This window comes from Heterobasidion irregulare (assembly GCF_000320585.1).
Source record: "Heterobasidion irregulare TC 32-1 unplaced genomic scaffold scaffold_02, whole genome shotgun sequence".
Taxonomy (NCBI): domain Eukaryota; kingdom Fungi; phylum Basidiomycota; class Agaricomycetes; order Russulales; family Bondarzewiaceae; genus Heterobasidion; species Heterobasidion irregulare.
The window spans coordinates 1,464,081-1,489,960 of NW_009258198.1; the positions used below are offsets into that span (position 1 = coordinate 1,464,081).

General features: G+C 45.2%; 10 protein-coding genes across 10 annotated transcripts; 2 read left to right on the forward strand and 8 right to left on the reverse strand.

The window, feature by feature from the left end:
* Nucleotides 1–1,933: 1,933 nt before the first annotated feature.
* Nucleotides 1,934–2,413, reverse strand: HETIRDRAFT_311265 (uncharacterized protein; the record flags this gene model as incomplete). The annotated part of the gene is made up of 1 exon (XM_009544139.1): nucleotides 1,934–2,413. The coding sequence occupies one exon, from the start codon at nucleotides 2,411–2,413 to the stop codon at nucleotides 1,934–1,936; it is 480 nt and encodes a 159-aa protein (XP_009542434.1).
* Nucleotides 2,414–6,734: 4,321 nt separating this feature from the next.
* On the forward strand, nucleotides 6,735–6,971 carry HETIRDRAFT_309333 (uncharacterized protein; the record flags this gene model as incomplete). The annotated part of the gene is made up of 1 exon (XM_009544140.1): nucleotides 6,735–6,971. A coding segment is annotated over one exon (237 nt), but the record flags the coding sequence as incomplete, so codon positions are not given.
* Nucleotides 6,972–8,002: 1,031 nt separating this feature from the next.
* Nucleotides 8,003–8,164, reverse strand: HETIRDRAFT_44014 (uncharacterized protein; the record flags this gene model as incomplete). Its single annotated transcript, XM_009543502.1, has 1 exon — nucleotides 8,003–8,164. The coding sequence occupies one exon, from the start codon at nucleotides 8,162–8,164 to the stop codon at nucleotides 8,003–8,005; it is 162 nt and encodes a 53-aa protein (XP_009541797.1).
* Nucleotides 8,165–10,776: 2,612 nt separating this feature from the next.
* Nucleotides 10,777–13,892, forward strand: HETIRDRAFT_115203 (uncharacterized protein; the record flags this gene model as incomplete). Its single annotated transcript, XM_009544141.1, has 11 exons — nucleotides 10,777–10,899; nucleotides 10,950–11,342; nucleotides 11,435–11,672; nucleotides 11,714–11,734; nucleotides 12,136–12,310; nucleotides 12,399–12,465; nucleotides 12,533–12,556; nucleotides 12,818–12,885; nucleotides 13,021–13,058; nucleotides 13,247–13,410; nucleotides 13,866–13,892. The coding sequence occupies 11 exons, from the start codon at nucleotides 10,777–10,779 to the stop codon at nucleotides 13,890–13,892; spliced, it is 1,338 nt and encodes a 445-aa protein (XP_009542436.1).
* Nucleotides 13,893–15,333: 1,441 nt separating this feature from the next.
* HETIRDRAFT_100769 (uncharacterized protein) lies at nucleotides 15,334–16,020 on the reverse strand (the record flags this gene model as incomplete). The annotated part of the gene is made up of 2 exons (XM_009544142.1): nucleotides 15,334–15,612; nucleotides 15,685–16,020. The coding sequence occupies 2 exons, from the start codon at nucleotides 16,018–16,020 to the stop codon at nucleotides 15,334–15,336; spliced, it is 615 nt and encodes a 204-aa protein (XP_009542437.1).
* Nucleotides 16,021–16,158: 138 nt separating this feature from the next.
* HETIRDRAFT_16245 (uncharacterized protein) lies at nucleotides 16,159–16,713 on the reverse strand (the record flags this gene model as incomplete). The annotated part of the gene is made up of 2 exons (XM_009543424.1): nucleotides 16,159–16,435; nucleotides 16,457–16,713. Coding segments are annotated over 2 exons (534 nt in total), but the record flags the coding sequence as incomplete, so codon positions are not given.
* A 2,033-nt stretch (nucleotides 16,714–18,746) lies between these two features.
* On the reverse strand, nucleotides 18,747–18,962 carry HETIRDRAFT_244280 (uncharacterized protein; the record flags this gene model as incomplete). The annotated part of the gene is made up of 1 exon (XM_009544143.1): nucleotides 18,747–18,962. A coding segment is annotated over one exon (216 nt), but the record flags the coding sequence as incomplete, so codon positions are not given.
* Nucleotides 18,963–19,312: 350 nt separating this feature from the next.
* On the reverse strand, nucleotides 19,313–20,347 carry HETIRDRAFT_424807 (uncharacterized protein; the record flags this gene model as incomplete). The annotated part of the gene is made up of 1 exon (XM_009544144.1): nucleotides 19,313–20,347. One exon carries the CDS (start codon nucleotides 20,345–20,347, stop codon nucleotides 19,313–19,315), a length of 1,035 nt encoding a protein of 344 aa, XP_009542439.1.
* A 233-nt stretch (nucleotides 20,348–20,580) lies between these two features.
* Nucleotides 20,581–20,841, reverse strand: HETIRDRAFT_310015 (uncharacterized protein; the record flags this gene model as incomplete). Its single annotated transcript, XM_009544145.1, has 1 exon — nucleotides 20,581–20,841. One exon carries the CDS (start codon nucleotides 20,839–20,841, stop codon nucleotides 20,581–20,583), a length of 261 nt encoding a protein of 86 aa, XP_009542440.1.
* Nucleotides 20,842–22,123: 1,282 nt separating this feature from the next.
* Nucleotides 22,124–22,438, reverse strand: HETIRDRAFT_100767 (uncharacterized protein; the record flags this gene model as incomplete). Its single annotated transcript, XM_009544146.1, has 2 exons — nucleotides 22,124–22,253; nucleotides 22,371–22,438. 2 exons carry the CDS (start codon nucleotides 22,436–22,438, stop codon nucleotides 22,124–22,126), a joined length of 198 nt encoding a protein of 65 aa, XP_009542441.1.
* Between the last annotated feature and the right edge of the window lie 3,442 nt (nucleotides 22,439–25,880).

Consider the following 25,880-nt stretch of genomic DNA (forward strand, 5'->3'; position numbering starts at 1 on the left):
AGTGTGGGCGAACTGACCCAAGTGCTGCCGAATCGTCCTTCGGTGGCTTGTCGTCAGTCGGGTAGGGACCGACCGTGTTCGGTAAAAGTCGGCGTCTTCGGTACTTGTCTAGCACTGTTCGGTATCTCCCCAAAGCTTCCCGAATCCCTCCCTCGGACCCTAGCGCGGGTGCATGCTCATCACCGTTCTCTTAATGCAGCAGGAGCACTTGGACTTGCACTTCATCATCTCTATTCTACCATGCAAGGCTTCAATCTTCAGCAGATCTTTGCTATCATACCAGCCACCTGCTCTCGATATCTCCGATTTTCGCTTCATTTACTTTTGGCAACTCTACAATCACTTGATACTGCTAAGATTACCTGGTCTTCTCCAGACATGTTCTCGGAGCTGTCTGAGCTTGTTCAGGCTTGACACTCTCTTTTCTCAGGTGCCTTTGCTACAATTGATGGTCTGAAAGTTCATGTTGAGACCTCAGAGGATATTGAGTGGGAAAATGCAACATATAATGGATGGTTGCATGCACACTTTGTGTCATGTGTTCTTGCTTTTGCTGCAAATAGTACACTCTTTTCACTGACATGTACATGGAGATAAGCAGTGTCTTATTATTGTAGGACTCATTATTGGAGGCAGACATAACTGTCTGGGCAGTTGGCATGATGCTCGAGTTGCCAAATCCATCTATGATAAATTGCAGAAAGACATACTGGATAGCTACTATGTTGTAGCAGATACAGCTTTTCCACATGGGACAGACCAAATTGCAGGCAAAATCCATATACCAATGAAGGAGGGAGAGAGGCTGCCCATTGACGATGAGGAGCTGAGGGAGGCACTATAGTTTAATCGACAGCTTCTGTCTTATTGACAGACAGCCAAATGGGGCATGTGTGCTTTACAAGGTTCATTTGGCCAGTTGCGAATGTTGCTCGACATCAATGACAACATTAGAAGGGCAAACATATTAGAGATATGCTTTTGTCTGCATAACTTACGTACTCAGCTAGTAGGAATTAATTAGATCCAGTCTGTTTATGTGCCAATTTGGAAAGATAGAGATCAGGATAATTTATGGGATGGTTTCGAAGGAATGGCCTTTTCAGAGCAGCAGAGACATGACAGGGTCTTGCGTTTTCACATCATGCCAAGCTTTGACTAAAGGAATGGTTATAAGGTCATATTATAAAGAGATTATACTGCTGTGCACTATAAAGTATCAAGTAACAAAAGAGTGGGGGTTTAAGGGGCTAGTGTCACTCTCTAGTCCGAAATCAGTTCATTTTCTTCATCAGTTTCCATACCCTTTATCTTCTTGCTCTTTCGATCTATTAAAGTGGTTATAGAGCTATGTGACAACAAACTGGAGACATTTTCAGATCCTAGGGCCAATGGCTGCACAGTATTGTTGACAGGTAACTGAGAGCCTGAGCTGAATATTGTTGGCCACAAGCCATAGTCACGATCAGCTGATTTAACTGCTATTTGATGATGTGTATGACGGATTGGTGTATGAGGTATGGGTGCTGATGAATTATGGTTTTGAACCAGGTAGCACTAAGTGGCAGGGGGGGGTAGGCATAGGATGTGACTGTGGAGCAGAAGGTCTATGTTGGAATGGGGGTGTTGGTACATGTTATATCTGTTGTGGTGACAGATTGAAGTTGAAAGGATCAGGAAGATTTTGCATGCCATATATAGTTGCATGTCCACCATCTTGGTATGTGATCTTGTACTGGTTATCAAAGGCATGTGGCTTGCCAAGGGAAGGGGAAGTTGGATACCATCAATGACGAGTGAGATTTTCAACCATGCAATTGAGTGAAAGCTGTTGTTCTGTGCGATCAGCACACCATTCAGCTTCGTAAAATCTGTGCTGCCATTCCATGTTCTCTGCCCGCAAGTCTCTTATCTGCAATGTCATAGACAAGACCTAGGTCATATGAAATGACCATGCCGCACGATCCTCCCCACGAGCAGTCTGCACAGATGGATTGAAGCTCTGGCTGATACATGTCAGCACATCCAATGCTGTGGTAGATCTTGGCTTGCTTGTACGAGTTGGAGCTGCTGAAGGAAGATGTTCAACTTTGATAGCATGGGCAATAGGGTGCTTGGAAAAAGGACGATGGTTGGTGGCAACATCTCTGTCCTCATCATCCTCATTGAGATCCTCATCCTCATTATCAAGATAGTCAGTCAAGTCTTCATTGTCAAGGTTGCGCTGATGAGCATGCACCCACGCTAGGGTCCAAGGGAGGTATTTGGGAAGCTTTGGGGAGACACCAAACAGCGCTAGATGAGTACTAAAGATGCCAACTTGCACTGAACACAGTCGGCCCTCACCCAACCGACCATAACCCACCGAAGGACATTTGGCAGCACTTGGGTCAGTTTGCCCACATGACTGCATAGGAGTATTACGATAGGTGTTTACGAGATTGGAGCCAGTATTCTATGTTGGCCAATATGCTCCGTAAGTTGGTTAGTCCTTATTGCTTATCTTTCTGACTTCCACATGGTTGTTCAAACACGATCTTGCACCATTACTTGGCCACCCTGGTTGTACATTATGTCTTCTTTATTTTCATTGGCTTGCCAACACCTATTCCTGCTACCTACACTTGGGCAACGGATCCTGAACGTTTGGGATTTCACCATCGCTGATTAACTTTTATCTTATCACCTTCAGAACCCATATAGACATCTCACCTACCTTCTTATCTTCTCTGATTGCTAGGGCTTAGTGCCTATTCAACATATACTCTCATTTCGTGTTTGATATTTTACTTAGGGGATCTATTTACTATAAAAATCTACATACAACTCTGGAAAAAACCAGCTTTTGCACCACACAGTTCAGAGCTCATTCACACTCATCTCAACTATTGAAATCGTCTTTGTCGATTCCCAAAAACTTGTCATCTTCACCATTCAGCCTTGTTCGCATTTGTATTCGACTCTTTGCTCATACCCCTTATCCTCTCTTGTATATTGTCAGAGTCCCATGTGGCTCTTGAAGCACATAGTTGTTGGTCGCGACACTACCTTCTCGTTACTAACCAAATCACCAACACGACCAACTGAATGTTCAGTCGGTGTTTAGTGCAGTCCCAAAACCGTTCGGGCACTATAATCTCACACTCCTTGCTGCTTCTCAGTGTGCCATCAATTTCTAAAGTCATCACTAACAATTCCTTGTGTATCAGATACTAGCTCCAGCACCCCCTGCATTAGAGGTTGTTTTGGTGTTGTGCTCGGCACTTAGAGCCACCTCTAGCACATTACTAGGCCAAGTAAATTCTTGTCCTACTAAGGCTAATGTTCCTCTTTGTCTTGGATGTCCTGTAGCTAGATTGTCATGATTCATCTTGATTATTTCTTGATGAAGTTGTTTATTTTCAGGAATGTAGATTTTTCTTCTATGTAGAACAAGTCCTTCTTCATTGTTCTATTCCTGTAGGCCTTTCTTCATGCTATAAGGGCCTAGTTCCTTGACTTTGGCTAGAGTTTTGATTAGCCACTTGTCTTTCTGATTTGCTGCTATAATTTGTTTCTTAAGGTCTTTGTCAATAATCGTGATGCCTCCTCGTCCTGTGGCTCTGATGTGCCATATTCTGTGGGGGTCCAGTTCTTTCTTTGGGGTGATTTCGTTGATTTCTGCAGAAGGTCTCCGCCCCATTTCTTTTGCTTGATTGAAAATTTTGAGTTCCAAGAGCATTTTGCCTGAATTATCAAATTCCACCCCCTCTTTATGGTCTGGACACTGTGACAGACCATCAGATTTATTGGCTACTCTCGCCTTGTGCGTTAATTTGTAGTCAAAACGCGAGAGGAATAATGACCATCTTGCTTGCTGATGGTTCAACTTCTGACTTGATCTAAACCACCCCAAATTCTTGTGGTCCATCTATACATCTACCGGGTTCTCGGTGCCCTCCAAGTAATGTTGCCAAGCTTTGAATGCTTGAACGACTGCTAGCAACTCTTTATTGTATATGGGGTAGTTGCGTTCGGTGGGTGAGAGTGATTTGGAAATATAGGCACAGGGGTGCCATTTTCCATCTGGGGTGACTTGTGATAATGCTACTCCTGTAGCAAAGTCTGATGCATTGTATTTGATGCAGAAGGGGTTCCTAGTTTCTGGCATAACAAGCACTAGGGATAATATGAATGTCTTCTTGAGTGCCTGAAATGCTTCTTTGCATGCTGGTGTCCAATCCCAGCTGTGTTCCTTCTGTGTTAATTCAAATAGCAGCCTAGCTATTTTCAAGTAATCCTTGATAAATCTGCGATAAGAGTTGCAGAATCCTAAAAAATGATTGGACCTCCTTGAATTTAGTTGGAGTCAGCCACTCCGTAATTCCGGCCACTTTGATTGGGTCTATTTCCAAGTGTCCATGAGATATGACATATCCTAGATAGTCGATTTTCTTCTTGTGAAAATGACACTTCAAGAGTTGCAGGTATAAGTCGTTGTCCTGTAATATCTATAAAACCTGCTGCATTGTCTTGATGTGTTTGTCCATAGTCTTTGAGAACACCAGAATGTTGTCCATGTAGATGGCTACCTTTCCTTCATAGATAAGGTCCTTGAAAAGCAAGTTCATCATAGTTTGGAACATCGCTAGCGAGTTGGTGAGTCCAAAATACATCACTAGTGGTTTATACATTCCTAGATTTGTTACAAATGCTGCCTTGTGGACATCCTTCTTATCGATGAGTACGTTGTTATATCCTGTGTTAATGTCTACCAGTAAGAAGTATTCTGCCTCTGTCAAGAGATCCAGTAATTCTTGAATAATTGGTAGAGGGTACTTGTTCTTGATTGTTATTTTGTTAAGCTTCCAGTAGTCCATTACCGGCTGTAGCTTTCCATTTTTCTTCTTGATACAGAAGAATGGGGACACCATATGCGACTTGGATTCTCGAATGAATCCCTTCTTGAGACTTTCATCAATAAATTTCTTGAGCTCTTCTTGCTCCATCGGGCTGAGGCTGTATAGTTTAGGCCTGAGCAAGTGTTCCATGTTGTCCTTGAGTTCTATCTTGTGATCCCATGGTCGTTTGGGTGGTAATTTCCCTGGTTTTCATCCTTCAAAAACTTTCCTGTACTTCCAGTATACTTTGGGGACGATTTCTTCAAAGGGTAGTTTGGGTTTCCCTTTTGAAGCCTCTTCTGCCAATTTTTGCAAATTGGTGTGGTTGGTCTGTTTGCCTACCGCTGCTTTTTTAGGTTCTGCTTTACGTGCCAGTGTATTGGTGGTGGAGGTCTTGGTACAATGGATCTTGAATCCTTCATCCTGGTCATTGTATAACTCCAGGGCTTCCAATTGCCCTGTGTCCAGGCATCTGATGAGGTATACTCCATCTTTGTCTAGATCTGTAGAAGGTAGAGCCAATAGCGGTCCACCACCTTCCTGAGTCTCCTCTTTAGCCCATCTCGGTGCCATATAATGCTTGGCTTGGGTCCTGAGGTAGTACTCCAATTTTGTTCCTTTGGGTTGTGATCCCCAGATTTTAGGTATTATCCGCGGAAGTGGTACTGTAGTGTTTCCCACTTTCTGGCCTGACTGTCCTTTCCTTGGTTCTTAACGTCCTAGTTTCCTAAAAGCCCTCTTGGCTTTGATTGGTCTTCCGGTAATGTTGTAGCTAGGTGGGCACCTAGTAAAATGTAATCCATAGGCATGCCAGTTGACTTCTGGGTTGTGCTCTAACAACTAGTCGGTTCCTAAAATGACGTCTTCTCTCCTGATTTTGGCTATATAGAATTTTGCCGATTTGGTGTGTGCTCCCCCTTCTTCACCTAGAACTCGTAGTTTTAGTTCTGCAAATCTTGTGATAGGTCCTCCCTTGAACTCTGTGTTCTGGACCGTTGATATGCTAGACGTGGCTCTAAGTGCCAAGCACAACACCAAAACAACCTCTAATATAGGGGTGCTGGAGCTAGTATCTGATACACAAGGAATCATTAGTGAGGACTTTAGAAATAGATGGCACACTGAGAAGCAGTAAGGAGTGTGAGATTATAGCACCTAAACGGTTTCAGGACCGCACCAAACACAGACCGAACGTTCAGTTGGTTGTGTTGGCGATTCGGTTGGTAACAAGAAGGTAGTGTCGCGACCGACAACTACATGCTTCAAGAGCCACACAGGACTCTGACAATATACAAGGGAAGACGAGGGATACAAGCAAAGAGACAAGTACGGATGCGAACAAGGCCGAATGATGAGGATGACAAGTTTTTGGGAGTTGATGAAGACAATTTCAATGGTTAAGATGAGTGCAAATGAGCTCTGAACTGTGTGGTGCGAAAGCTGGTTTTTTCCAGAGTTGTATGTAGATTTTTATAGTAAATAGAGCCTCTAAGTAAAATATCAAACATGAAATGAGAGTAGATGTTGAATAGGCACTAAGCCCTAGCAATCAGAGAAGATAAGAAGGTAGGTAAGATGTCTATATGGGTTCTGAAGGTGATAAGATAAAAGTTAATCAGCGATGGTGAAATCCCAAACGTTCAGGATCCGTCGTCCAAGTGTAGGTAGCAGGAATAGGTGTTGGCAAGCCAATGAAAATAAAGAAGACATAATGTACAACCAGGGTGGCCAAGTAATGGTGCAAGATCGTGTTTGAACAACCATGTGGAAGTCGGGAAGATAAGCAATAAGTACCAACCAACTCACAGAGGACATCGGCCGATATGGAATACTGGCTCTGATCTCGTAAACACTTGTCATCGGTTGGGTAGGGACCGACCGTGTTTAGTAATAGTCGGCGTCTTTGGTACTTGTCTAGTGCTGTTTGGTATCTCCCCAAAGCTTCCCAAATACCTCCCACGGACCCTAGCATGGGTGCATGCTCATTACCATATTAACTGGTATGGGGTGGGGTGTTTTCTATGTGTAGATTTGATGCTTTTCCACAAATTTGGGGTGCATGAATATTCCTGTTGCTTCACTGTTAACTAGAGCCTGTGTAGTAGCCTTTCAATTCTTGCCTATGAGTTCCGTCTCGATCTGAAGTGATGGTGCACCATGTGTTTTCATTTTGGAGAGATACAATATGTCTGGATGTCCGTGCTTTTGGTCAGCTTCATTGCTGGCCAGAGGAGCATATCAATTTCCTGCAAGAATCCTACTTTTCACACCTGCTGCCGGTAGAAGAGACATTAAAAACCCTTTGATTCGCTGAATGTCTTGACTTCAGCGATTTTGTTGAGACTGAGCCCCATCATTGCTTGGTTGATGTGGGCTACCCTGTGCTTGGCTTCATCTTGGTAGTCGTCTTCTTCCTCCTCATCTACTTCCACTGCCCTCATTGTGCGGGGTCTTAGAAGGAATCTTCCTCTTTTAGGTGGAGGAAATCTTTGTTTGGGTTGAGAGGGACATCCGTACGCCATGTGCCCAGGCTTCTTGCATTAGAAGCGCTTTCCTTCTTTGGTGAGTCTGTTTTTTTCTTCTGGGGTAAGTCTCTTGAATTGGATGGCCTCGACATCCAATTCTGCTGTGTCCACATTCATGGGAACATATTGTGATTTCCGTTCTTGATGTGGGGTTGGGGCAAAGTTTGAGTAATAATTTGTCGGGATGAAAACTTGATATTTCCCCTGCCTGAGGTCTTGTGCATGCATTTCTTCTATGTACATGGTCTTGTGTTTCTTGGCCTTGGCCACTAGTTCATCCCAGGTGGCCTGTGCTGCTGGGGCCTGATAAATTCCTCAGGCCAATTCCCATTTGAGGCCCCTCAAGAAGTGTGTCTTCTTGGTTTCAAGATTAACCCCTGCTAGTTCAGCAATTTGCTCAAACAGCTGAAGGTATGTGTTAAAGGATTCCTTCCTTTAGTTGATCCTAGCCAGCTTATCTCTGGCATCTGCTGTCTTGTCAAATTCCTCGAAGTCCACTGATATTTTCTGATGGACCGAGGTCATGCATTCTGTGGGTTTCCATGTGTAGAGGTCCCAATCATTGTTTAAGTTCCTTGCTTTGGTGAGATTCTGCGACTATATTCTGGCTGATCCTCCTTTCATATAGGATAGTGCATACGCAATCTTTGTAAACTTGTCCGGGAAGTTGTGCTTCCTGGTGGGTATCATTAGGTCAATTTCATGAAGGAACTGCTCTGTTTGTTTCCTGTTTCCATCAAAGGGGGTGGGTTTGGCCATAGCTAGTCCCTTGGATCCAAGATCTCCAATATTTGTCAACATCTTACTGGTTGGGGGCTGCTTATTGTCAGGAGGCTCTCCATTTGTATCTAGTTCTTGAGTATGCTCTTCCCAGGGGCTTTCAACTGATGAAGGGGTTTGGAAGCTTGCTTGTGGAGAGGTTTCTTGTATTGGAATATAGCAGGTGTGTTTCTTCAAGAAAGTCAACTTCCACTGGCTGTTTCCTGGAGTACATTATATATGTGTGGTCTTAGTGAGTTATAATGCCTATTTGTCAGTGATTTAGGCTTGATTCTTCTGAGCTCGGTGATAATGATTGTGAGTGTAGTGGTCTGTAATTTGGGTGCGGCATGGATTTCTTTTTCTTTTCCAAGGAATGGCCTACTGTAAAATTCCTCCTTTCCGCTTCTTGTGTAGAATCCAGTGAGGATTCCTCTAATATAGAAGTGTCTGTTCTTCTCATCGCAATAAACGATGTCTTGGTCAATGTCTTTGGGTAAGTGTTTAAAGATGTAGATCGGGTTGTTATGGTAAGGGGGCGGGTATCCCTTTTGGACTGTTAACTCAATTGTTTATTCTGTGAAGTAGAAGGGGATCTCATGTCATCTTCCGGCCCTGAGTCCTTCTTGGAGTGTGGGTTCTCTTCTGATGATCTCATTAATTCCATTGTTGATTTGGTCCAAAAGTGTGAGGACTTCATTGAAGGTTTGTTCACTGATGAAACTTCTGAAATAATAAGTTTTGTGGGCAAACTCTCCTCTTCTAATAACTGATATGGTTCCACTAATTTCTGTTCTGTGAGGTGAGTATCTAGTAGGATCCAGCGTATCCTAGTTTGTGACTGTGTAGATCCAAAAAATGATGATGGCATATTTGTGCCTCTGTTGACACACTTGATGAGTTCCTATTTGATTCCTTCTGAATTGATGTCCTTGGTGATGTGTTCTTGAGGGAAGTGGACTGGCCTTCTGTTGTCAATGTCAATGGCATTCCTGGTGTGAATAATGCTGAGTTCTGGATCTCCAACTGTGGAGACTGGTGTCTTGGGTTTGTTGGTAAAGCAAAGCCCCCAAAAGGGGAATCTGATTCTTCCGTTGAAGTTGAAGAAGTAATCTTGTGCATGTTGTAGCCTGTAGGTTGCTACTCCTGCATATACTTGTCCAGTGACTGAGTATCTGGTCATGGTATTGACTTCTGTTAAATCTGGGTGTATGACCGGTGTGGTGGCTCTGGTGATGTGCTTGCGATGGCTCTGCATGTGAAAACACAACACAAAACACACCACTAAACATAGGGTAGGCGGGGAGCTGACTTCACTACAAATATTGAGAGACCCTTGTAAGTTGCAAGATAGGGCATGAGATATGTACTATGAGATATTAAGATATCTAGCAAGGTGATGCAAGGTTATGCAAGAATACTCTCATGTGAAACAAAGTGGTGGACTGTGGGCCAAGGCATGAGTGACCCAGGCAACTTCAAGGGCAGCAACGAAGGCCCTGACAATAGCGGCAATGAAGACGACGAGTGCTAAATCGAGCAAGTGTGATGTCGGTGCGATGCGATATGAGTGAGATCTTCGTGCAAAGTTGAGCTCTAAATAGAGGGGTGTCAAAAACTGGTGTATTGCAGTGTTATAGGCAGGTATTTATAGTAAGTCGAAGTAAGTATAGTAAACGTGAACTTGTAAGGTAAAGTAAATCGATATCGTGCCAAGACTGTAACATAGAAAGATAAAGAAAAACCACGTGCAGAGGTGCTCACAAACCGTGAGGTTCTGTTGTGCCATGGTTAAGAGACAAAGCGATATTTAGTAAAGAGGTGTAGCGGTGAGACGAGGTAAACTCTGGGAAGATGGAGGGGCAATGGATTACAGGACCTGTACTACCCAATAAGCGCACATGATAAAGCTCTCTGTGATATTGTGTCACGGAGCTGCTTGTAGTGCGGTCCGTGCAGTCGATGCTTGCAAGGCATATGGCGAGAGCTTGGCAAGGTCTTTGTGGGTGCAGCAGGCTTGAGGTCATTGTGTGATACATGTGGGGGCTGAGTGAGATGATGCGAGGCAATGACTGAGGGGTGCAAGACAAGACCGCATCGGCCCTATACCATAATGCTGAGGTTGTAGTGGGCATCGGAGGGAATTGCTCTGGGCTGTGGGGCCACCCGGCAGTGTCTGGGGTATTCCTTGAGGTCAGCATGCTAGTGCTTATAAAACTGCTGAGATACACGTGTGCTACAGAAGTTGGCTGTGCTCGGTGGCATCAAGGTGTGGCATGGGATTGACGTGGTGGCGTGGGGAAGTTGGTAAATGATGGTAAAACTGGCCTGAACGGGATGTCGTGGGTCGTGGGAGCAGAGGTGTGACTCAATGGCAGATGCAGTAAGTGATGATGGACACAAGTGGCGTAGGAAACATGCTGTGGCTGTCAAGGAAGCAGGTTGGTGCGGGGCCCGAGGTGCCGATGTGGCTGTGACTTGTTCCTGTTTGGTCAGGGTACACATCACCCAAGTTCAATGCACCATCTACTTCCGTCTCCCTAGTGTCCCTTGCCCCCTCTCAATCTAGCCTTTTCTCAATCATACTCTGCTTCCGCAAAAAGTCTCTCCTAATGCCATCATCCCTTGTCAATCTCCTTGTCTCCACCCTGTCTGACCTTATCACTGTGTCCCTCGAGCATCCCGCCGAGTTGGAGGACTTCATGACCTGGGGTCAAAACTTTGCCCATACCCTAGTGCGTCCTCTCTTTTCTCTATTTCTATTGTGCTGACCCTTCTCTCCTAGGCCAGACTAGAGGCGATTCCCTTATTTGAGCCTTCCCCACAGCTTGCAATCTGGCTTAATAGTGCTAAGGACACCCTCGAGACCTACATGACTAATGACTGGTTAGCGTGGGGGACACAAATCCTGCAGACACATGTGATGTGTCATGACAAGCGCATCCAGGCTGAGGTCACCGCCGCCACTACTGCTCAGGCTGAGGTCACTTGTGTTGCTGAGGTGGAAGCTCACCAGTTGGCCGATGAAGAGCGCATTGTGCGTGGAGTCACTGAAGAGGCGCGTTGGAAGGCTTGTGATTGGGAGATCATGGGCTTGTACGTGCGTGGTTTCATCTTGCGAGAAGAGAGTGAGCATCATCTGGCCAAGCTGCTGGAGACGGAGGCAGGACCTAGCATGGTGAGTGCCGAGGATTGGGTAGTGGGGCGTGATGGTGATGTCGAGATGGTGGCGCCCATTTTACGGAGGGCGACACTATTGACTCCTTGCAGGCATCAACCACGGCACTGTCCATACAAGAGGAGAGTCTTGTGCCATCCAGGACTGGGCTCTTCCTTCCCGATGGCGAGGAGGAGGTGGTGGAGCTGGATTGGAAAGGGAAGCAGCGCGAGGTCGTGGATGAAGAGCGGAAGGGCAAGCATTGCGCCCTGCCTATATGGATGTCTGTGAAGTCTCTGGTACAGTTGAAGGCCGAGGCTGATAGGGAAGCAGAGGAGTGTGCTGCAAAACGTCAGCAAAAGATGGATGGGTGTTCTATCATCCCTGGTTAGTTGCCTCCCAGCGCGCAGCAGGTGAGCTCCTTTCCCTCTCCTTTCCCCTTTTTTTATCCTCAGATTTCCCTAGGCCAAACCACCCTGCACCTATTGTTCCCACTTCGTTACCCCCTTTGTCTGTTTCCACGTCCTAGGTGATGTGATGCACTGCCTCAAGTGTCGCCGTGATCACAAGTCATGCAACGGTCCCCGTCAATAGATGAAGCTCCTTTCGACCCCTTTGGACATTGCCCCTCTTCCTCTCCCTTCCTCTCATCCTGTTCCTCGCGTTGTGCATGATCTTTCCACCTCTACCTCCTCTGCTCTTCCTCCACTTGTTGCTTCTTCCTCTTCTGCCCGCTTCCTTCCCAATGACCTTTGTCAGCCTGCTTGTTGCTTGGCTCACGTGATGCGTGGTAAACTCTGGACTTGTCAGATAGTGGACCGCAACATCGAAATCCTTCGTTGGCAGATGGCTTGGACTGAGAGTGAGGTCCGCTATTTGTTGTCCGAGCATGAGGTGCGCGGAACTGAGCTCGCCAAGCTGGAGCGTGCTTGCACATTATTGCCGGAGGGGTCAGAGGATGAGGATGAGGATGGCGAGGGTAGTGTGGAGTTGGTGCTCAACTAGCATCTCGGATGCTTTTAGATGTAATATATAAGTTTTAATGAAAATGTAAAAGTACTTCTTTCTTGGTTTTAGTAATATCTGTGATAAAATCGGGAAGAAACACTTGAGTAAAGTCTCACTAGATTCTAAAGGTTATTTGGTGAGTGAGAAATGTCAGAAATAAGTTAAAACGTATTACATGTGGGGTTGAAGCCGTTATATAATAGGGATCTGTTGTAGAGGTCTCGATGGTAAGTAATAACATTATAACTGGAATTTGAGAGAATATAGAAATTAGTAAAAGCCTCAGTAGATCATCACAGGCATAAAACCCTTTGGTTTTGCGCAAATCCGATAAGGTTCGTTAATGCAACTTTGAAATGAAGAGGAAATGCTGGATGTGAGAAACGTTGAATTAACTGTGCGATATTTGCTAGTCTGAGTCTGAAGTGTAAAAATAGTCGTAAGCTTGCTGCAAAAAAGATTGGGATGCAAAAAATAGGGTATCATAGCTGGTCCTTCTCTTCCCTACTAAAATCTGGGCTGTCCTCAGTCACATTGCCCAGCGTGAGAAGGGAGGGTAGGTGGGCTTGTTGGTATCAGACACTGTGTCAATATCCTATTACATGGCTTCATCCTCCGAGTTGTCCTTCTCATTGCTGCGGAGGCCCTCCTCTTCAGGATCCTTGTCTGTGGTGGCCTTCATCTTGTGCAGTCATTGTGCAGAGATGTCAAGGAGTGTGTCGAGGTTAGGTATGTCAAGCTTCTTGCGAGCAAAGTAGGGGATGACACAGAAGGCTGCAATCAGGCAGTCAAGTACTGAGCCATCTAATTATGTGAGAATGTAAGCACTACCGCGATTCTAAGATATAACAAGAGGGGGTCCCAAGTAGCAAGGTCGTATTTTGCGGTTTAGGGCCTTCTTGATGGCGGTGTTACAGATGAGGACGAGGTCTCTGAGATCGAAATGAAATGCTCGAATTGTTACTTGGTGGTCGGTCTCGAATCAGATAGTGGCTTTAACTCGTGCTGCAATGACTGCAGTGCGGAGGCAAGCGAGGTTAGAGCAATGCTTTTGGAGTGCGATTGCTCAGCAGGCGATGAGGTCAGTGGTTGACAATGTCTTGGATGGTGGTGAAAGGAGGTACATTGCTTCCGCTATATTGAGGGGCAGGAGAGGATGAGTTCCCAGCACTGCAAAGTATGGTGAGCAACCCATGCGATGCTGGACAGTGATGCGATTGGCCCAGAAAACAAACAGTGCCACTCTATTCCACTTCAACTGATCCCCATCAACCGCCTTGAAGAGAGCTTGTCGGACATCGAAATGCGGCCTTTTGACAATGCCGTTGGCGCGAGAATTGTACCCCAATATTCAAATGTGCAAAATGTGATACTTCTTGGCAAGATGGGTGAGAGCTTTCATCTGGAAAACCACTCCTTTGTATTAAGCTCTAATTAGTTCTATTTATGCATAATGAAGAACGATTAGGATTAGACATTTTTAGCTTACCCCCCCCTCTAAACCTGTTCTGATTAGACATAATTTTCCTAAATTAGGAATTATTAGGATTCATTATAACTTGAAATTTCGGAAAATCATAATAAATCAAGCATCACAGTTCTCATAGCCTTCTTATAGAGTCATGTCTATTAGAGCACTAGTTTAATACCTAAACACAAAATATACCTTATAACAAACTTGCCTTCTGCCAGAGTTAAACCAACAACCTCATGTATGCAAGCACCCAGGACAGATGCTCTAAGCCACTAAGCCACAAGGTCTAATATATAAACTTGGCAATCTAAATAAGTAGATATAATATAGGCAACCTCAACATCTCTAATTTTATTCAACATTTATCTTTCCTCTATCTTATAAATAAATAGGTCAATAAATACCTAAAAAGTCAGGTCTTTCAGGATTTAGTTTAAACATCAGCTAAGAAGATAATAAAACAATGAAAAATCGATAATACACTTTATATAGGATAAAAATAAATTATAGCACTTATACAATTAGGACTGAGAATGTGTAAAACTATGATTGAGTGTAATATTCAATGGGACTCTACTAGTATAGACAATGCTACCTGAATTTGCAAATTTGATCAAAAACATGATCATAAATAATTAAGATCCAATTAGAGAGAGGGATTTTCCAAATAGCCACTAGTGAGGTAGAGGGTGGGGACAAGAGTATATGTATGGCATGCCTATATATAAATAAGCATAAGATTGTTGGAGGTGATCTTAATATGCTTAATGCATATATTTTCTATATGGCAGGCAAATATATCATTCTGGCACCACATACCAATATGACTGTCTTTTCCACAGCCTAATAGCTAGAGAAAAACACCAAGTTTGAGCATCTTCTATATAACAAGGCAATAAACAATATAAATAGTGCTAAAATTGCAATATCAATAGTGATGATGATTGTGTGCTGCACAAGACAGTATTAGCCACTATACTAATAGACAAGGTCTATAAGGCTGCATATAGCATATCCCTAAGTCTAACCCACATGTTGTGTCCTATAATGACCAGTAGCAGGCATTGGCTAACAATGACAACTTTAATGATCTTGTGTGCAAGGACAAGGTACCTAGGTATTTATAGCCTCTTATGGCAGCTGCCAAGCTGCCAACAAAGTGGCTGGGGGCATCAATGCATATTTCTCTCTTTTGATATCCCTTTTAAAGGCAGCTGGAAAGTTAGCAAAAGAGCTACAATATAATGGTATAGGCATATATGAAGGAGAGTAATATGCTGAAATAGTATAGAATGTGCCACATCTTTACCTTCTCACTGATAGAGCAGTAGTACTTACTATTTCCTACTGATAATTAAAGACTTTTTAGTATAGAATTAGTGCTAATATTATGAAATTATAATCCAATCCAATGCTCACAATGTATTGCTCCCAATTAGGAAATTAGATACTTTTAGATACTATTAACACTTTTAGATACTTTTAGACACTATTAGATATAATCAGGAGCTAATACAAGGGGGTATTTTTCTAGATGTTGACAAAGGCTGGTCTGTTATTGGAAACGATCTTGACGAGGGTGCCCCAGCAACAGAGAATATCCTCGGAGATCCAGTTGGCAAGGGCGGCGTTAGTCTTGTTGTGGAGCATGTGGAACTCGGGATAGTGCAATATTGAGCATCGACCTTGAACGAGGTATTGGAAGCCTCCTGCCATTGGCATGTGCATCGTGTCCATATATATTTTGGCAAAGAGAGTTGCCGGCAATGCAACAACTGGAGGGATCAAGACGTTGCGCGTTTGTTGAATCTGGCAGAGATAACATGAGCGAATGAACTAAGCGATGTCTTGCCTCATAAGCAGCTACCAGAATCTTTCCACGATGAGGATGCAAGTGGCAAAGAAGCCCTTGTGCGCGACGTCGTTGTGGGCCAAGGCAAGAATGGAAATGTGGTGGGTGGGCAGCGTGATGAGCTTGTGTCGGCCTTGAACATCTTTCTTCCATAGCTTGTCTGAGGCGAGGAAGAATTCAGTGCAGTATCGGAGGAATGTTGTGTACTCAGCGTTAGATAGACCGCTTGGGCATGTGAGGTCGGAATGCCATTTCCTGACTGCTACGATCTGGTCATCTGCCAATATTGCTGTGCTGGTGTGAGGAATGTCAGAGTAGTTGAGAGGTAGAGGGATGTTATTGTTAATGTTAGTGGTGGTGTTCATGAGAATGGTGAGGCACTGGCACGCTGACGGCGGTGGTTGAGGGTTGTTTATTTAGTGCATAAAGCTGTGGAGGTTGCTGATCCAGTCTTTGAAGTTGTTGTCAGCCTTGGGACAATTGCCTGGCTGTGGTGGTCGACAAGAGAGACCATCGGGCCCATGCAAGGCGCCGGGAATGCGGACGAGGGTAAAATGGAATGTGAGGATGGCAATGATCCAGCAATTAATGCTCGCACTTGGTTTAAGATCTGGATTTGTTAGCATTCCTTTTATATATCTTGCATCTACCTTGATGACCAAGTTACGGATCCCGATGAGGTACATCTTGAGAGCTCGGAGAGCACGAAACAGGCCATAGAGCTCTAGTTTTGGCTGCGAGAATCTTGACTCACGGTCGTTTAGGGTGATGGAGCTGAATCTGGCATAGTATTGGATTCACGGATTGTCGAGGTCACACTGGCAGAAGTGGAATTTGACTGTGAGGTGCAAGGTGTCGACTATGAGGATGACATTGGCTAGTGAGGAATAGTCAATTGGACGGAGGGCGGGCAAGGAAAGGAGTGCTAATTTGAGATCGTCTTGCGCCACAATCTGTTCAGGTCTAAAGATAAAAGAGAAGTCTTTTCGAGTGAGCATTGTTAAAGGGTGTGCTCGATGGGCAAAGTTACGAATGAAGATGTGGATGACACCAATCATTCCAATGAATGCTTGTACTTATGAGAGATTGCAGCAAGGTCCCCAGTTGACTATCTTCTCAACTCAAGATTCCTCAGGAAGTCAGCCCTCATATATGCAGCGGTGCCTGACAATGATGATCTCGGGCATGCAAAGCATCGCTTTATAACCCAAAAATGTCCCGCTGCAGTATTTCATGTGCTAGACGACTCAATTAATGCCTTAAAAGTGTTCCCAAACAAATCACCTGATGCCGGGATTGTTGGGGTATGTCTTGTAACCACCATTGGGTGTCTTGTATCACATGGCTGGACCTTGGAGGGGAACATCATCAATGAAGGGTATTGTTGTGTTGGGAATCTTGGGCTGCAAGATGTGAGTAACATCATTATGGAAAATGGGCACTAAGTTTGTCCATCCCATCGGAAGGGTGACGAGACAATGTGCTCCGAATGGTGATACGCTAGTGACGCCTCTGAGTGCAAAACACACCCAAGAAACACCCCTACAAGTGCAGGTAGGTAGGAGCTGGTTCTAGTGTGCAAGGAACTATAAGCTGTGCAACAACCAACAAGGGAGCATACTAAAAGTGTTTGGAATATAGTGAACAAAAAACTTCAAAATCAAAATATTTGGTCAGTTGGTCAGTTGGTTGGTTAGTCAGTTGGTCAGTTGGTCAGTTGGTCAGTTGGTCAGTTGGTTGGTTGGTTAGTTGGTGTTTGACCAGGATTTGATTGGGACACAAAGGGAAGGGAATGGGTGCAAGGCCACACTGGACACTGGCAGAGGATGACAAACTAGATGAGAGGAAGAGAGCAAGACAACAAGGGCTCTGATGGAGGGCTGTGATTGAACACAACAACACAAACAAAAGGGCAAAATGTGAACAAGGATTGGAAGGCAATGGCTCAAAGTCTCATAGACACAAGCGCACAAATGGGATTGGAACAAGGGGGGAGCCAAAGCTAGTGTATTGCAAGGCCATAGGTGCACTTTTATAGTAAGTCTGAACAGGTACAAGATAGGGAGATCGGCAGAGGCATAGAGCAATCGAAAATGTGTGCCAAGAAAGATCAAAATAAGTGGAGAGATTGCCAAGGTGAGTGCACATGGACCTGGAGATAAGAACCACATGCCACATGGGTAAACCATTTAGAAACTTGGGAGCTCTGAAGATAATGAAGAATAGGTCAACAGAAGGCATAAGGATGGTAAGAGATAGAAAGACAGATCCATTCCGAGTCAACAAAGTGTTCGGCTGCCTCTGATTTGGGACATCAAAGCTGACAGAATGTGCTAACCATGAGAAGCATACCGAACCAATTGGCAATCGGCTGCAACAGTCTGTGGAGAGCCCCTACTGCTGAGAGTGATGATAGATGGATAGGATGACTGTGAACAGCTCCAAACAACTGTGTGGAGGTCTAAATGGAAAATTGGCACTTGACAAATGGATGAGATTGCTGAACGGATTGGGATTGGTTGGTCCTAAGTGTGCTGAACAGTCAAAGAATACTGAAAAGCTGCAAAAAGTGGGGTATTGGTACCTAGAGCATACCCATGCTCATCAATGGGGTCTGGAATGTTGTGTAATTGCGTGATTTCTCATTGAGACCTTGCTTGTTGTACCCAATATAGAGATCAAAAATCCCTCTGCAAGTGTGACCTGCAAACTGCTTAGTAATTTGATTGGTATACGGAGGCACACCTGAGTGCTGTATGGTGACCACATTGAGTGGTTCGAGGCTGTGGACAATACAGAGTTTTGTGCCGGTTGTGGTGCTGTTGGTCTTTTTCACAACTGTGAACCAGCAAGATCGGTACAAGGAGTTTGAAGGCTTGTAAATGCCAGCCGCAATCTTGGTTTTGATTAACCAACAGACCTCATTGTAGATTCTTGGCGGGATTGGCATATTGTGTTAGACACATGGCTTGTGCTCGATAACAGGCATGCTAACTGGGGGAAAGAAATCCTCATGGAAATGTCCGCATTCTGAGTCATCCCAGGCAAACCTGAGATGTTGAAGATACATGAAGTGGTGCATAAGCTCACACTCTGCTGGCCAGAGAAAGTCAGAGGAGTGTACTTGGTTGATCAGGTCACGTCGTTTGGAGATATATTGTCCAGTCGGTGCGAATGGAGGGGGGTTGGGCGTGAGTGTTGGTAGGCCTGCAAGGGGGTCGCCTCGAATGTTACAGACAATGCGAAATTTGTCAGGAAGGTCAGCTAGCACTAGGCGGACTTCTAAAGCAACAGGCTTGTATTTTTGTTTGGCTGCAAAAATTGTGACTGGGCTAGAGAGATTCAGTGGTAACATCGAGCAAGGCAAAATGAGGACTGAGCAGCAAAAAGCAATATGAGATAGAGATGTAGATGGGGGCAGGAGAGAAATGGGGGACAAAATAGAACCAAGAGACATAGCATGGAGAGACTTGTAGAGGAGAGATGGAGAGATATTTTTGAGGGCTTCATGCCATGGATTGCAGGCTGAGAGATAGGCAAGACTAATATTGAGGGGACGAGGTGAGCATGAGAATGGAGCAATGGCTTCAATATGAAAGGAATTCTGGGTATATGGATCTTCAGCAATAACCAAAGTGGCCTCTCCTTGATCGTCAATCAATTCCTCAAGTCCCAAAAACCCGAGTTGTCATGGTAGAGAATTCTTGGAGGGCCTTGTCGAACCATTGGGATCATTGCCTTCCATCTGGTGTTCGGGTTGCTTATTGTGATCATCTGGTCTTTATTGGCAAAATTCTTGACAACACTCGTGGTGAGAATGTCGAAAGGTTGACCGAAGAGCATATTGTAGGCAGGGTTGCAAATGATGTGTACCTGGAGGTAGAGAGTAATATTGCCTATTAAGAGGGGGACGTTATATGTGAGACTGAGGGATTTGTCAATCTCTTCATTAGCCGATTGCATATTGAGGACGACCTCTGGATCATAGATGAGGGCAAGCTTGTTGCAGATACCATCTGACATTGCTATGACTTGTGAGCCTGGGTCGATAACGCACTCAACAAGTTGCTGGTGGTCAATGAGGGGTATGATTGATCTTAAAGCAGAGGATTCTTTAGCGACGACGAGCGGTTGGGGAGTCTGACTGGGTGAGAGCGAGCTAAGATATTGTTCGTAACAATTGGGCACCACGAGAGATCCCAGTGGAGGTGTCTCTGGTTGGTGGATTATGTGTGTAAAGGAGGAGACTGTCAATGTTGATGGGTCAAGGTCGTCGATTGCATAGGGGAGTTCCATGTCTTGGTACAATGTCCTGACTTGATTCGGGTCTTTGGGAGGTGTCCTCCTTGCCGATGTTGCCTCACGAACTTGAGATCTTACTTTTGGGGTGAGCAAGAGGAGTTTGCGCTGAGTAAGTGTCACTTGTGTCGACATTGCCTGATTATAGACCTTGGAGGTGACTTTCTCATCATAGATGGGTGCCATCGTCTTGTATGCCAGACCGTCTTTCTTGAATGCAGAACCATTGGGCAGTGCCCCAATGTTATAATCGTGAGGTGGCGTGTAGGTGGCGTTGGGGGTGTTGGCAAATAGGTGGACTGGAGGTTCTGCTAGCGCCGGTGCACAAGGTCTTGTCGAGGCTGCGGCTTGGTGGGCTGGCGCTTCTTGAGGTACCACCGGGGTAGGAGACATTGAGTGGCAGTTGTCAACCTCAGGTGTATCTTCCCAACTGTCGCGGTCGACCTGGGCCTGGGATCACGTTCTGATGCTTCCTCGGGTGCATAGCACGAAAAGCTTGTGTTCGAGGCTTTGAATCCTCTCAACATCCGTTAACTGGTATATGGCAGTTGCATCGAGGAGCAAGGGAAAATTATGTCGGGAGGCAATGCTGACTGATGGTGCTGGTGGGGAGTTGATGGTGAACATCATTGAGCCAGTGGCAATCTGGCTGGGGTTGTGACAGTGCCATTCATTGACACAATCCTTGAGGCTGTTACCCAGTAATGAGCATGCACCTGCGCCAGGGTCCAAGAGAGGTATTTAGGAAGCTTTGGGGAGATACTGAACAGCACTAGATGAGTACCGAAGACGCTGACTTGCACCGAACACAGTCGGTTCTCACCCGACTGACCGCAACCCTCCGAAGGATATTCGGCAGCACTTGGGTCAGTTTGCCCATACTTCATGTACTTACCATGATGGCATAGGAGTATTACAATAGGTGTTTACGAGATCGGAGCCAGTATTCCATGTTGGCCGATGTCCTCTATAAGTCAGTTGGTCCTTATCGCTTATCTTCCCAACTGCCACATGGTAGGTCAAACGTGATCTTGCACCATTTTACTTGGCCACCTTGGTCATATGTTATGTCTTCCTGATTTTTCATTGGCTCGCCAATGCCTGTTCCTGCTACCTACACTCAGGTGATGGATCCCAAACATTTGGGATTTTGCCATTGCTGATTAACTTTCACCTTATCACCCTCAGAACCCATATGGACATCTCACCTACCTTCTTATCTTCTTTGATTGCTAGGGCTTGGCATCCATTCGACATCTACTCTCATTTTGTGTTTGATATTTTACTTAAGAACTCTGTTTACTTTAAAAACCTACATACAACTCTGGAATAAACCAGCTTTCACACCCCACAGTTCAGAGCTCATTTGCACTCATCTCAACCATCGAAATCGTCTTTATCGACTCCCGAAAACTTGTCATCCTTGTCGTTCGGCCTTGTTTGCATTCGTACTCATCTCTTCGCTCATACCCCTTGACCTCCCTCATATATTGTCAGAGTCTCATGTGGCTCTTGAAGCACGTAGTTGTCAGTCGCAACACTACCTTCTTGTTACCGACTGAATTGCCGACACAACTGACTGAACGTTTAGTTGGTGTTCGGTGCAGTCCCAAAACTGTTCGGGTGCTATAATCTCACACTCCTCGCTGCTTCTCAGTATGCCATCAATTTCTAAAGTCCTTACTAATGATTCCTTGTGTATCAGATACTAGCTCCAGCACCCCTACATTAGAGGTTGTTTTGGTGTTGTGCTCGGCACTTAGAGCCACCTCTAGTGTATCACCAGGATTTCTCGCAGTACAAATATGCCTGTCAATAATACGATCCTCCCTTCTGTGTTCTTCTTGCACTTCCCAATCCTAATATATTCAGCAACCTTACCGTATTTACGTACAAAATAATTGGGTCCTCCACAAAACATGCAGCGGTCTAAGCCACTGGGATTGCAATGCGTGCATGGTGGCTGTGACATTGTCGAGCCTTGTGCGGGCTGGTTCATGAGTGCTTTGACGAAGGTTTCAGCGATGCATTTAAACATGGTGGCAAGGTCCTCAGTTTTTATCAATGGTTCATTCCGCAAGTCACACGAGAACTGTTAGAGGAGGCAAGTTGAAATGTCGAAGAGGTGCCATGTAAGATAAATCTCGCAGCATTATGAATGTCTTGTAACTAGTACGGGTCATCAGGAAAGTGATCCAGGAACTTGAGCTGGAAGCGTTGCAAGATGCGGCCCCATAATTCGGGCTGAAATCCACGGGTAAAGGTGCGACCTTGTTTGGTGGTGGAAATGCAATCCTTGCTGAGGAGGAAAGAGGTGATCACGAAGAACTAGTGGTAGTACTTGCCTAGATTGCTGAGCAATAAAATCTCTATTCTGCTACTTTCTCCAACCAACTTGTCCATATCCACCACTGACCATTTCCTCTCTTCTTCTGATCCTGGGTAGAGGCAATAAACTGCCTTGCAAAAATCTTCGTAGGACATTGCGGTGTTGGTGTACTGGGCCAGGGTTTCCCAGAGCTTGCAGGTGTCGACATCGAGGAATCGGCAGGTGTGTTTTTTGCATTCTGTAGTGTCAATGACTATAGATCAATTGAAGTGGAATTTGAGGTCCAAGAAGTATCGCCAGAGTTCCTGAGGTTGGCAAGGGTCAAAAGTGGGTGTGGTTCTATTGCCGTGGGCTGGCATGAAAGGGGTAGTCATAGTGCTAATGTGAGGTGGGTGTGAAGAGGTTACGGGTGAACACAATATTGAGGGTAGAGTAAAAGTGGGCATGGGAAAAGTCGGGGTGGAATTCTCGGGAGTGTGACTAAGCAATGAAGATATCAAGTGATGGCAGGATAAGATCAGGGATGGCGGAGTGGATTCTAGCTGGGCCAGATCGAGCAATGGGGAGATGGGTGTAAGTTGAGTACAATTTGGGAATAAAGGAGGTGTTAGGAAGAATGAAGTTTTGAGTGGGGGTGAAGGTGATAAAGGAGTTGGCAAGTTATCTAAGTCAAGAAGATGATGGTGGGAGAGATGGTAAGGCACAATGTCAGCATCTGTGAATAGGCTAAGATCGGCGTCGAGTCCGAGGTTACTGAAGCTGGCGATAAGTTCTTGGATCTTGTTGCATTCGGCGGTGGGTTGAGAAGATCATTGGAGGTCCCTCAGTGGAATTTTAAAAGTCAACCCCTTGTGGTGGGCTCCAAAATGATGTGCTTGCGATGGCTCTGCATGCGAAAACACAACACAAAACACACCACTAAACACAGGGTAGGCGGGGAGCTGACTTCACTACAAATATTGAGAGACCCTTGTAAGTTGCGAGATGGGGCATGAGATACATACTGCAAGATATTGAGATATCTAGCAAGGTGATGCGAGGTCACATGAGAATATTCTTGTGTGAAATAAAGTGGTGGACCATGGGCCAAGGCACGAGTGATCAAGGCAGCTTCAAGGGCAGCAATGAGGGCCCTGACAATAGCGGTGATAAAGGTGGCGAGTGCTAAATCGAGCGAATGTGATGTTGGTGCGATGCAATATGAGCGAGATCTTTATGTAAAGTTGAGCTCTAAACAGAGGGGTGTCGAAAACTGGTGTATTGCAGTGTTATAGGCAGGTATTTATAGCAAGTTGAAGTGAGTATAGTAAACACGAACTCGCAAGGTAAAGTAAATTGATATCACACCAAGACCATTGATGAGCATGGGTATGCTCTAGGCATCGATACCCCACTTTTTGCAGCTTTTCAGTATTCTTTGACCATTGGCAATCTCAGCCATTTGTCAGGTGCCAATTTTCCATTTAGACCTCCACACAGTTGTTTGGAGCTGTTCACAGTCATCCTATCCATCTATCATCACTCTCAGCAGTAGGGGCTCTCCACAGACTATTGCGGCCGATTGCCAATTGGTTCGGTATGCTTCTCATGGTTAGCACATTCTGTCAGCTTTGATGTCCCAAATCAGAGGCAGCCGAACACTTTGTTGACTCGGAATGGATCTGTCTTTCTATCTCTTACCATCCTTATGCCTTCTGTTGACCTATTCTTCATTATCTTCAGAGCTCCCAAGTTTCTAAATGGTTCACCCATGTGGCATGTGGTTCTTATCTCCAGGTCCATGTGCACTCACCTTGGCAATCTCTCCACTTATTTAGACTTTAGAGTTATTGCTTCTTATCTTATAGTGTTTGCAATATCACTCCCTTATCTTCTTTACCTTTGATCTTTCTTGGCACACATTTTCGATTGCTCTATGCCTCTGCCGATCTCCCTATCTTGTACCTGTTCAGACTTACTATAAAAGTGCACCTATGGCCTTGCAATACACTAGCTTTGGCTCCCCCCTTGTTCCAATCCCATTTGTGCGCTTGTGTCTATGAGACTTTGAGCCATTGCCTTCCAATCCTTGTTCACATTTTGCCCTTTTGTTTGTGTTGTTGTGTTCAATCACAGCCCTCCATCAGAGCCCTCGTTGTCTTGCTCTCTTCCTCTCATCTAGTTTGTCATCCTCTGCCAGTGTCCAGTGTGGCCTTGCACCCATTCCCTTCCCTTTGTGTCCCAATCAAATCCTGGTCAAACACCAACTGACCGACCGACCGACCTACCGACCTACTGACCAACCAACTGACCTACCAACTGATCGACCAACCAGCCAACCAACCGACTAACTGACTAACCAACCAACCAACCAACCAACCAACTGACTGACTGACTGAATATTTTGATTTTGGAGTTGTTTGTTCACTACACTCCAAACACTTTTAGTACACTCCCTTGTTGGTTGTTGCACAGCTTATAGTTCCTTGCACACTAGAACCAGCTCCTGCCTACCTGCACTTGTAAGGGTGTTTCTTGGGTGTGTTTTGCACTCAGAGACATCACTAGCATATCTCCGTAACATAGAAAGATAAAGAAAAACCACGCACAAAGGTGCTCACAGACCACAAGGTTCTATCATGCCATGGTCAAGAGACAAAGTGATATTTAGTAAAGAGGTGTAGCGGTGAGACGAGGTAAACTCTGGGAAAATGGAGGGGCAATGGATTACAGGACCTGTACTACCCAATAAGCGCACATGATAAAGCTCTCTGTGATATCGTGTTACGGAGCTGCTTGCAGTGCGGTCCATGCGGTCGATGCTTGCAAGGCATATGGCGAGAGCTTGGCGAGGTCTTTGTGGGTGCAGCAGGCTCGAGGTCATTGTGTAATACGTGTGGGGGCTGAGTGAGATGATGTAAGGCAATAACTGAGGGGTGCGAGACAAGACCACGTCGGCCCTATACCGTAATGCTGAGGTTGTAGTGGGCATCGGAGGGAATTTCTCTGGGCTGCGGGGCCATCCGGTGGTGTCTGGGGTATTCCCTGAGGTCAGCATGCTAGTGCTCATAGAATTGCGAAAAACGGGGTCCCGGCACTTAGAGAGGTGGCATGCTCATCACTGGGTCGGGCAATTCCTTGTTGGATTGCTTTGCTAATTCTGGTTGCTATAACTGTTCTTCGGTTTGTTCTTCTACTATCTGTCGAGCTAATTTGGCTAGTAATTAGAGAGTAGGTCATTCCAGGGTATGTTAGGGCAGAGAATAAAGAGCTCATTCAAGTGTTAAGCTGCTAGGCTTATCATGTGCCCTTGTCACACTAAAAAGAGTTCCCTGGGCTAATCGTGATAGTGACGGCCCAACGTATAAAGACAACCGATTGTCTTCAAGCTTGGTTCAGCAATTCTTGATCACTATTGATCTTGTTCTTGAATAGATGGCGGAGGTGCTGGTTAACTAAATGTTGTTGTTCTTCTGGTACGAACAAGTCTTCTCTAATACAACAGATGACTTTGGAGGGATCTCAACAAATGACTCGATAGGCAGTGAGTCCTTGATAGGTTGCAGGCGGTAGAGGATGATAAGAGCTTTGAGACGAGTCCAGTGCTTTGTCAGACTG